The sequence below is a fragment of the Solanum dulcamara genome, chromosome 8 (assembly GCF_947179165.1).
Source record: "Solanum dulcamara chromosome 8, daSolDulc1.2, whole genome shotgun sequence".
Taxonomy (NCBI): Eukaryota; Viridiplantae; Streptophyta; class Magnoliopsida; order Solanales; family Solanaceae; genus Solanum; species Solanum dulcamara.
In genome coordinates, this window is record NC_077244.1 from 47,970,253 (window position 1) to 47,981,235 (window position 10,983).

At 30.3% G+C, this 10,983-nt stretch overlaps 1 protein-coding gene across 2 annotated transcripts; it reads left to right on the top strand.

Annotated features, from left to right (window-relative positions):
• Positions 1 to 612: 612 nt before the first annotated feature.
• On the top strand, positions 613 to 9,544 carry LOC129900261 (WRKY transcription factor 55). Of its 2 annotated transcripts, none has more exons than XM_055975192.1 (4): positions 613 to 1,140; positions 6,828 to 6,959; positions 8,496 to 8,819; positions 9,073 to 9,544. In XM_055975192.1, the coding sequence occupies exons 1-4, from the start codon at positions 725 to 727 to the stop codon at positions 9,311 to 9,313; spliced, it is 1,113 nt and encodes a 370-aa protein (XP_055831167.1). In that variant the 5' UTR covers positions 613 to 724; the 3' UTR covers positions 9,314 to 9,544. The 2 variants fall into 2 exon arrangements, with proteins under 2 accessions (XP_055831167.1, XP_055831166.1); XM_055975191.1 differs by having other exon boundaries at positions 6,822 to 6,959; positions 9,073 to 9,543.
• Positions 9,545 to 10,983: the final 1,439 nt, after the last annotated feature.

Genomic DNA, 10,983 nt, shown 5'->3' on the forward strand with positions numbered 1-10,983 from the left:
TACTATATGAATTGAGATTCTTTAAATTTGTACAATATTATGTTGTGCAATAAACTGGTGTCAAATACTCAAAGACGTCAAAGTAGAAAGGACGTCATATATATATGGAGGAATTATCGAGGAACTGATATCTTTTGTTCATTTATAATTTGAATATAAGAAATCTTATAAAAAAAATTATATGTAAAAATGAAAATCTCTTGAAAAAAATTTTAATACTAAAAAGGTTTGAAAAGGGCTTGAAAATCATTTCTCCTCTCATTACAAGTGAATTCTTAAATCATAAATTGTATTAGAGAGGGAAAAAAAAAGAAAAAAGTAAAGGAAGTCACATCTTCAAAGTTAAGGAAAATTCCTCACAACACCAAATATGGTCCAAAAGATTTGTTTTCAATGAGGACCAGTCTTCTCATAGACCTGAGAAAAAAGGGGGGGAAAAAACAACTCAGGTTATACTAATTTGTAGACCATGACTTAGTCTTATAAATATTTTTGCCAAGCTTCCTTCCATTTTCTGTGAAATCTTAGTATGCTTACCGTGTTCAACAAATACAAATACTTTGAAAACACTTTAATCTTCTTTCACCTCAAACATATATAATACTCTAGCAATCCCATCTAGACCTTAAATTCTACTTTTCAATTCATTTATGTTGTCTTGAACATAAATTAAAATCTCCATAAACCATTTGAAAAAAAAACAGCCTAGTTAGTAATTAACTAAATGGAAGATCAGACAATTGCTACAATCCTTTATGGGTGTAGATTGGGTAAAGAGGTGGAAGCCAACTTAGCGAACTGGGCAAACCAAAGGGGTGTCCTTTTAAGTAAAACAGAAGAGATCATTGCGGTATTTAATAATGTAAAGGAAAGATTAATTAGCCAGCAGCGGCAGCACCAACAACAGCAACAACAGGTGGTTCAAGAATGGCTAAGTAGTAGTGGTCATCATGAGGCACTAGAATTGTTCCATGCAGCAGAGAATACGTCGGCGAGGGCATTTTCGGTGCATGGGCTACCGCAGGAAAGTGATCAAATGGGTGGTGGGGAAAGTTCTATGATGGTGGCTATGGATGCATCTCATGATTCCAGTACAGCTGCTGTCGCTTCTTCTTCTTCCTCCCAAAGGCAACGAACAAGGTAACAAACTTAACTACTTTAATACAAGTAATTAATTACATTCTAAGAATTGATTTTGTATGTCACTTATAGTTTTCATTTTTTTAAAAATAATTTTACTTCCTCCTTAAAATAGATCGAAATATGAAAAAGAACATTCGCTTCTATTTATTATGCAACTGACTAGGTGATATTAATTTCTCATTACCGTGTTATATGAAAACAATAATAATTGTTGTATAACTTAATACGACATTTGGTCAGCTTTATTAAACTTTGTGTTGCTAATAATACCAATACAAGCAAAAGCGATAATATGTATTCGAATATATTAATTTGTGCGATATAGAATATGAGATAAGGATACATGTGTTATTTATTCATTTTCATTGGATAACAGTTTCTTAATCCATGCATAACTATTTCATGAACCATACTATATATCCTTCTAAGGGTCATTTCGCTTCATATATGAGGAATGATACTATACTTGCATAAAATGACAATGTAATGTATAGTTGCCCTTTTAATATTCCGTGCGTAATTATAATTTCTACATTATTAATTCCTTGTATAAGCATATAAGTAATTTTTATATTATAAATTCCTCCATAAAAATAATTTGTTTCCAAATCAAACGAACCCTAGTGCATTATTTCACGCAGAATATATATATATTAGTGTGAAATATCAGTGGGAAAGCGGAGCGCACACAAAGTAACAAAGGTTATAGTTACTGTTTGTCTTTTTCTTTCTTATGTTAGTTTCTAAATACTTTTATCACATTTTCACAGAAATTCCATAGAACTTTCTCCATGTATAGCACTAACTATATAAATGTCAACATACAATGATTTTCTTCTAAGTTTCCATAGTTAATTCCGAAGAAAAGAAGATCATAATATAATATTGAAATTATTAATTAAAAAATTAGCACTTAGCTTTATCATACAAAAGAATTACGACTTATAATAAGAGTCTACAACACACAGTAAAGCACACAGAAGGTGGTCAACATGTGTGTTTTCAGTAAATCTAAGTTGAATGAGGTCAATTTGATCATTTCATATAATACTCAGTGCTTCTTCTGCTTGTACAAAGTGCAAAGTTGATTTTTATGGACACAAAATGAAAAAAAAAAAAAAAAACTCAAGACCCTTTCTCTCAATTGTCATGTGTTATCCTATCTTTTGCGGAATGAGGATATTTACGTAAATATACTAAAATTAGAGCATTTTAATCGGCTGAAAAAGGAATCTCAATGTAGCTACAATACAAATATTTGTACTCCTTGTCCAAACTGCCCCTATGCTTATCTAATCAATCATTGTGTTAAGTGGTCAAATTAAAGGCATCTTCTTAAGACAAGTCATTTTATGCGGAACCCACCAGCATATAAATCTTTACTCTGTATTTGTATGATTGTTACACATTATTTTATATTGTATTATGTTTTGTTATATCATATTATTTTAATGAATTTAATATTTGGATAGATTATATTATTTTTTGTAATTATATAATGTCATACATCAATAATTTAAAAGATAAATCTACTTTAAAAAATAGGGTACAAAGGAGAGTTACTATATAAAAAAAAAGGAATAAAAAAATAAAATAAAATTTTCAAATAATAAGTATATGGTGAGTAACGAACATGTCATAGGCAGAGGAGGCCCCTTTCTCAATCAAACTCTTTCCCCCTTAAAGCATCCGAATATGGGGTAAGGATGAAATGAAACGAAGGAGTGGAGTAGTAAAAAAAGTAAAATTATATAAAAATTATTATAAATCACAATAATTAATAATTTAAAATATTTTTTAAAAAATATATCAAATTTGATTGGTTCTCCAAATTCTATATGTGCTACTTAAATTGAGACCGAGAAAGTATTATATATTATTTAAAAATAATGTAAAATTTATTCTAACTCACAGTGATTAACAACTTCAAACATTTTTAAAATATATATAAAAAAATTAACTGACTTTATAAATTTTATTTTTATCACATAAATTAAAATAAAAAAATAATATATATTGAGTCTGTGTCAATATTTAGCAATCAGAGAAGTGGGGACAACAATGTGTATGCACACAAATGTATTACTACTATACAATTATTTTAGCATGACTAGAACTATATACAGATAGCGCTTCATATCACAATGAGGTGTTGCGATAAGCTTACGTAAATAATGGTGTGTAATACACAAAATTAACAAACAAAAGAAAAAAAAGGCATCATTTCAAGTTCCTTGGTAAATAGGAAGAGAGAAAAAAAACTAGAAATAAAGTGTCAAAAACACAACTAAATTATTCTCTTTGAGTTTCATACCTAAACTATCACTTATTAATTTGAGAAACACATCTATCTCTTTTATTTCACTCTCATTATAGTGTGTACTACACTCTCTCTTTCATTTAAGTTTTTTTATCACATCACACTTCACATAAACAAATTATTCCATCTTGACAAAAATTAAATAAATTATTAGAAGTTAAAATTAAGGATTAAAATATTACTATCCCCCTCCAAAAAAAATAATATTTATAAAATAAAATATAAAATATTTTTCTTATCTCACTCCACCACTCTCTCACCATATCCCCACCCCCAATTTTTAATTTTAAAATATTTTTTATAATTTTTTTAAAAAAAACATTCTTAGTTAACCCCCCCCCCCCATCCAATAATAATTTAGATATTATTTTAATTTTTTAAAAAAATATAATTCTACCTCGCCTCACTTAGCCCCTCTACTTCCAAAAAAAATTCTCATTTTGTGTTAGATATATACATATGATTTTAGGAAAATATTTTGCCGCAAGACTAATTGTATTATATTTGGTACGCAAGTAGAAAAAAATATTTTCCTAAAAATATATGTACATACCTAACTTAGAACGAAAAAAATGTAAAAAAATAAAAATAAATTAAGAGCGGAGGGTTAGATGGCGTGTGTATAATTTTATTTTTTTAAAAAATAAAAATAATAATATTTTTTTAGGAAGGAGTGGGGGAGGGGATAAAGTATGAATTTTTAAAAAATATTTTATATAAGTAATTTTAAACAATAAAAGGATGGGGATTGTCGCGGGGGGGGGGGGGGGGAGTTGGCGGAGTGAGTGAGAAAAATATTTTTAAATTTTATTTTTTTAAAAAATAATTTCTTTTTAAAAAAAATCCTTTTTTAAAAAAATAATTTCATTTTTTTGGGGTATAAAAATACTTTAGTCTTTAACTTTTAAATAATATTAATAGTTTATTTAATCTGTGTCAAGGTGGAATATTTAATCTATGTGGCAAGGATTTTTGTAAAAAATAGAGAGAGTAGAGAGAGTGTATTACACACACTACTGATGTGTGTTTCTCAAACTAATAAGTGATAGTTTAGGTATGAAACTCACATTTTCAATAGTTTAGGTATGAAACTCAAAAAAAAGGATAGTTTAAGTGTGTTCTTGACATTTATCTCAAAAAACTAACATATTGATCCCAGGATTTAAAATTAAGTAAAAATGGTCGAAAATACCCTTAAACTATTTGAAATGAACAAAAATGTCATCCATTCATACTTTGGTCCAAAAATGCCCTTACCGTCAATATTTTGGTACATAAATGCCCTTATTGTTATTTACAACAACAACAACAACAACCCAGTGAAATCCCACATCGTGGGGTCTGGGGAGGGTAGAGTGTACGCAGACCTGACTCCTACCAATGTAGGACGGCTGTTTCCGAAAGACCCTCGGCTCAATAAAAGCATAGAAAAAGGTCAGACAAGAATATTAGAGTAAATAAGTAGATGACAAATACGGTCCAAACAATAGTATAATCAAAGCACAAAAAAACAGTAGATATTATTATTGAATAATAACATAAATACCATAAATAACATACATCAGAGTACAAGAAATCATAGTGCGTTAATATGCCTACGAATAAGGGAGAATAAAACTACTATGTACTAGCCTTCTACCCTAATGTGTGTCCTCCACACCCTCCTATCTAGGGTCATGTCCTCGGTAAGTCGTAAATGTGCCATGTCCTGTCTGATCACTTCTCCCCAATATTTCTTCGGCCTACCCCTACCTCTCCTGAAACCATCTATGTCCAGCCTCTCACATCTCCGCACTGGTGCATCTGGGACTCTCCTCTTCACATGTCCAAACCATCTCAGTCGCGTTTCCCGCATCTTGTCTTCCACCGAGGCCACTCCTACCTTTTCTCGAATAGCCTCATTTCTAATCTTGTCACTCCTGGTATGCCCACACATCCATCTCAACATTCTCATCTCAGCAACCTTCATCTTTTGCACGTGGGAGACTTTAACTGGCCAACACTCCGCCCCATATAACATAGCTGGTCTAACGACCACTTTGTAGAACTTGCCCTTAAGTTGTGGTGGCACCTTCTTGTCACATAACACACCGGAGGCGAGCCTCCATTTCATCCATCCTGCCCCAATACGGTGTGTGACATCCTCGTCGATCTCTCCGCTGTCTTGCATAATAGAACCAAGGTACTTAAAACTACTTCTCTTTTGGATGGCTTGTTCCCCGAGCCTAACTTCCGCGCCAACCTCTTGAGGTGTCTCACTGAACTTATTGTTATTTAATGGGTCAAAAATGTCCCTATTATTACAAAATGGGTCAAAAATGCCTTTTTCCTACTAAATATATTCTTTTTTAAAAAAATAAATCTTGTTCCTTATAAAAATATTAATTTTAAAGAACCTCTATTCTTGTTTTCTTTCTTTTTAAACCACTTTAAGTAATAAAAATGTAGAAAATTATTTTATTATTCGTAATCTCATTTTATCAATTAAAATAGAATAATTTCATGTATTCTAAGTTTTAATGGATAATATATTTCATATATATAAAATCATAATAAATCCATCAATAATTTTAATTCAAAGAATGATAAAAAATAATTATAATAAAATAAGATCATAACAAATCCATCATTAAAAATATTTCTTATTTTATTATAATTATTTTTTATTGTTATTTGAATAAAAATTAATGCTGAATTTATTATGATATTATATATATAACATAATTATCTGTTAAAACTTTGAGTACATAAAATTATTCTATTTTAATTAATAAAATGAGAATATGAAGAATAAAATAATTTTCTACATTTTTATTACTTAAAGTGGTTTAAAAAGAAAGAAAACAAGAATAGACTTCCTTAAAAGTAATATTTTTGTAAGGAACAAGTTTTTTTTTAAAAAAAATATAAAGGAATAGGACATTTTTGACCCATTTTGTAATAATTGGGTATTTTTGACCCATTAAATAATAATAAGGGCATTTATGGACTAAAGTATTGACGGTAAAAGCATTTTTGGATCAAACTATAAATAAACGACATTTTTATTCATTTTAAATAATTTAAAGACATTTTTGAATTTTTTCCTAAAATTAATAATTACTATAAGCTCACGAAGGAAAGTTATATTACTACATTACTGTTAGACTTGACATGATGATGGATTTGTCATCTTATAACACTTGTCTCTTTCCAGATAAGAGTTGTCGTCAGTATTTGCTTATGTTCATCCTCGATAATCATCGCTCTTTTCATTCCGGTGGTTAAATCCTTTAATCGACATGTTCTAATATTGGTATAATTTTAATGATCACTCTATCGAGGAGGAATTAATATTATGAATTGAATTTGCATGAAGGTCCAGAACGGGAGATACAGAGAGAAGAACAGTGAGGGTGTCTGCTCCAAGAATGGGAAATCTTGAACTCCCACCAGAGGATGGTTTTACTTGGAGAAAATATGGTCAGAAAGAGATTCTTGGATCTAGGTTTCCTAGGTATAATACAATTCATTTTATTAATTAATACTCCCTCCGTCCTAAATATTTTCTAATTTAATTTTCATTTTTATCTGTTAATTTTGACAAAGCAAGAAAAGACAATTTTTTTCTTCCTATTATACCCTCAATTTATTAACATTGAATTAACTTCTTTGAAAACTTTAGTGAATAAATATGCTTAAAACTCTATCAATTAATAAGGTAAAATGGTAACTCACTATACCAATCATTATTTTCTTAATAGGTGTATCAAATAAAAATTTGACAAGTAAAAAGAAACTACTACTAGTATATAAGTGTTTCTTTTTCTTATTTTTTCAATGTTTTTGTATATATCCCACCAAATTCGACAAAAACTAAGGACCAAGTCTGCTTTCGTATTATTTGAAGGGGTCAAAATAAACCATACAACTCCCATATATCTTAATTATAATTAATTAGTTTCACCGATTACAAGACCTTTGAATTGAAGTAGAAACAGTCAATTTGAACAACTTAAAACTTTAATTTGATTAATGGGATGAGAAGTGTATATATGTAGAGAAGTGTCACCTTTATAAAAACATGCATGTACATATGTGTCCAATATAATGTACGCTATGAATTATTCTTGTTTACTCAATCTCAAAAGCCAGAAAACAAAATAAAAAATAAAAAAATATTTTATATATATATATATATATATATATATATATATATATATATATATATATACTAATTCAATCAGCTTGCACTTTTAGACCTTAATTTCTCTCACCGACTTTTCCTATCTTTAGTAAACAAAATACCTATTGGCATATTTTGACCAATTTGAATTCCACATACAACAACATTGTTGGAGTGAGTGGGACATGTTGACCCTTTAGACTTCCTCACACATTCTAGAATTAATGATATGTATATGTATCTAACAACCCTTTAATTTATTCCTCTTCTTCTTATTCCTACTTTTTAAAAAAATATTATGGATCCTCATATCTTCTTCTTGGTATGAACACTATGAATATTTAAGATACAATTATTAAAGTTTGTAAATTAACTATCAATTTAACTCTTGTGCATTAACAAGGTAAACTTTCACACAATCATGTTAAATTTACGTACCTAGAACAAGGGCATATAAATGCCAATGATAATTAAATCTAGTTTGATACTTGGAAAATAAAGTATAAATAACATATATTGCAGTACATACAAATACACCAAGAATGTACAAATTTTACAATTTTCCTACCTTTTTATTTTAATTTGTTTGTCTTATTTTGTTTTTTAGTCTATTTAAAAAAGAATGTCTTTTTTTCGTTTTGACAACTCTTTTAAATTCAACTTTCCACATGACATGTTTAAAATCTCAAGATTAAACAACATTTTAGTACATCGTACATATCTTTGAATTAAGACCACAAGATTCATAAATCTCTTTTTACTTTTTTAAATTTTGTGTCAAGTCAAAATCAGACAAAACAAATTGAAACAGAAGGAGTATATATTTTAATCCATTAATTATTACTAATAAGTTTTGAATGATTTTAGGGCTTATTATAGATGCACCCATCAAAAGCTATACCATTGTCCAGCCAAGAAGCAAGTCCAGCGCCTTGATGACGATCCTTATGTATTTGAGGTAACATACCGATCTCAACACACTTGCTATATGTCCGCCACAGCTCCCACCGTGCCTCCCCCCACGGTGGAAGAGATAACTCATCAAACCACCTCAACCCCTCCACCGGCGCCACTGCTGTTGCCGCCACCAACTTCAGCCTCCTTAAGTGGGCATTGGCTCTCCATGGATATTAAGCCACAAGGAGAACAAGCTGGCACAAGCTACACTACTACTCCATTTGACATACAAAGGTACGTCAGCATATTCATAATTTAAATTTAATGGGTTCAAATATTCATTTCTTAAAAACAAAAATGGCTCAAAACTCAAAAGTTTAATATTTGTGCTGCTACTTTTATCCGTATTAAATATGAGCAGATCAGATAAATTATTTATTTTTGCCTGATCCATTTTTGATCCGTCAATATCTGATGTGACCCGCCTAGCTATGTGTCAATACTAAATTGGACCCGCCACTAATACTATACATACGTGTTTGTGCAGGGATTTTGGGCATGGAAGTGTTGGTTCACTAGCTAGCATATGCAATATCGTGACCACCGGTAGCAGCGGTGGTGGAGGTGCAGGGACCTCCGGTAGTAGATTTGGGAGGGAAGTTGATTACCAGCCGGTGGTGGATATGGCGGACGCCATGTTTAATTCTGGGAGTAGCAGCAATACTAGCATGGACATCATTTTTTCTTCTATTGATGACAAATGGGACTCGGCAGAAAAGAAAGATTAGTTCACATATATATATATATAATTGGCTAATTATTAAACACGACGACATTGTCTAATTAATATATTTTTCATGCGGAACTTAATTAGGTTAATTAATTAATTGCCAATAAACTATTCCTGACCGTTATTAGTCATGATCACAAGTTTGTGAAATAGCAACACGTTAATTAACTTGTCTAGCTTAAATTAAGCATAGTGCCATTTTTTTCCAGTGTAATATTTTTTTGTCCAGATTTTGTACCAATCCATTGTTGTTCAATTTGATTTTTCTTATTAACGATTTTCTAATAAAGAACCTAGATTCGTCACTTTGTCCCGACAGCAAATTCAATTTTGAGCGAATAAAATTTGGGAGAAGTTTATGTGTTGATCACTCACTTTGACTCTACGCTTAGGAAAAATTACATAACTAAGCAAACTATGTTTAATTCGATTTTTTGATTTTCAGTTTTGAAAAATATGCACTAAATACCGAATCAAACTAATTCAGTTTGATTAGATTTTTTCAACTTCGGTTCAAAATGGTTCGGAGTTTGTTATACAATTTTTATGGTGCAAGTTGTTAGAATTCAAACTGAATTTGACAACTAACTTCATGGTCAAAGATGACAACTCAATTTCAATTTGAAAACTATCCAAGTTGGATCCAATTTGCATTCACATATGCTAGATTGTTCTTATCAACTTGAAGCCATCATCCTTGTCAAATTGAACACAACTTCATCATTCTTGTCAATTTGAACACAACTTCTAATTTTGGCAATATTAGGCAAATCATAACTCTTGGATCTTTCAAATAGTGTCTTAACTTTCTTATAAATAGACATCAATATGTAAGTGTTAGAGATATGGAAATTGTAAGAAACTATGCAAGAGAAAGTGCATTAGAGAGGAAGAAATAGAGAGCAAAGCTCTTATAAAAATAAACTAAAAAAATAAATTGCCGAAGCACTTATTGTGAGAAAGTTGTGAGAATTTTATTTTGTGTGTATAATATTTTGTTCCTTGTATAGTAAAAATATTATTTTGGTCCACTATCAAAGCCTTGATTTTATACACGCCACAATGACAAATATGTTCTAGTTTCAAGTCCCAAAATTAACAAAGTCAAATTTTGGCAACTCGAGTATTCAAATGAAATTCCGACTTGGTGCAATTGAATGTTGGGATCTAGTTGAAATTAATTTCGATGTACTGACAGATGCAACAAATGAGGTGGCTCTAACAAATGAAGAAAAATGAGTGCTAAGAAAAAAATTGAGAAAGAGATAGTAAAGCATTGAACTTAATTCATCAAAGTATTGATGAATCAACCTTTGAAAAAATTTCTGGAGCAAAAACATCAAAGGAGGTGTGAGAGATTTTGCAGAAATCTCTTCAAGGAGCAAAAAAAGCGAAAAGGGTACGTTTGCAAATCCTTAGAGCTAAATTTGAGATGTTAAAAATGAAAATGTCAGAAAGCTTGGATGATTATATCACCCGAGTTAAATCGGTAGCAAACGAGATGAAAAAAATGGAGAAGTTCTTAATGATATAAGAATCATGGAAAATATTTTGCGGTCATTGGCACACAAATTTAATTACGTGGTTATTGCCATCGAAGAATTAAAGGATCTATCACAGATATCCTTTAATGAGCTTGTGGGTTCTCTTCAAGCCCATGAGCAAAAT

Bases quoted from the DNA above. Each gene is read 5' to 3' on its own strand.
- LOC129900261 (XM_055975191.1), top strand. From the start codon at position 725: ATGGAAGATCAGACAATTGCTACAATCCTTTATGGGTGTAGATTGGGT. The intron at 1,141-6,821 runs GTAACAAACTTA...ATTTGCATGAAG, and splicing joins TCCCAAAGGCAACGAACAAG to GTCCAGAACGGGAGATACAG. The intron at 6,960-8,495 runs GTATAATACAAT...GAATGATTTTAG, and splicing joins CTTGGATCTAGGTTTCCTAG to GGCTTATTATAGATGCACCC.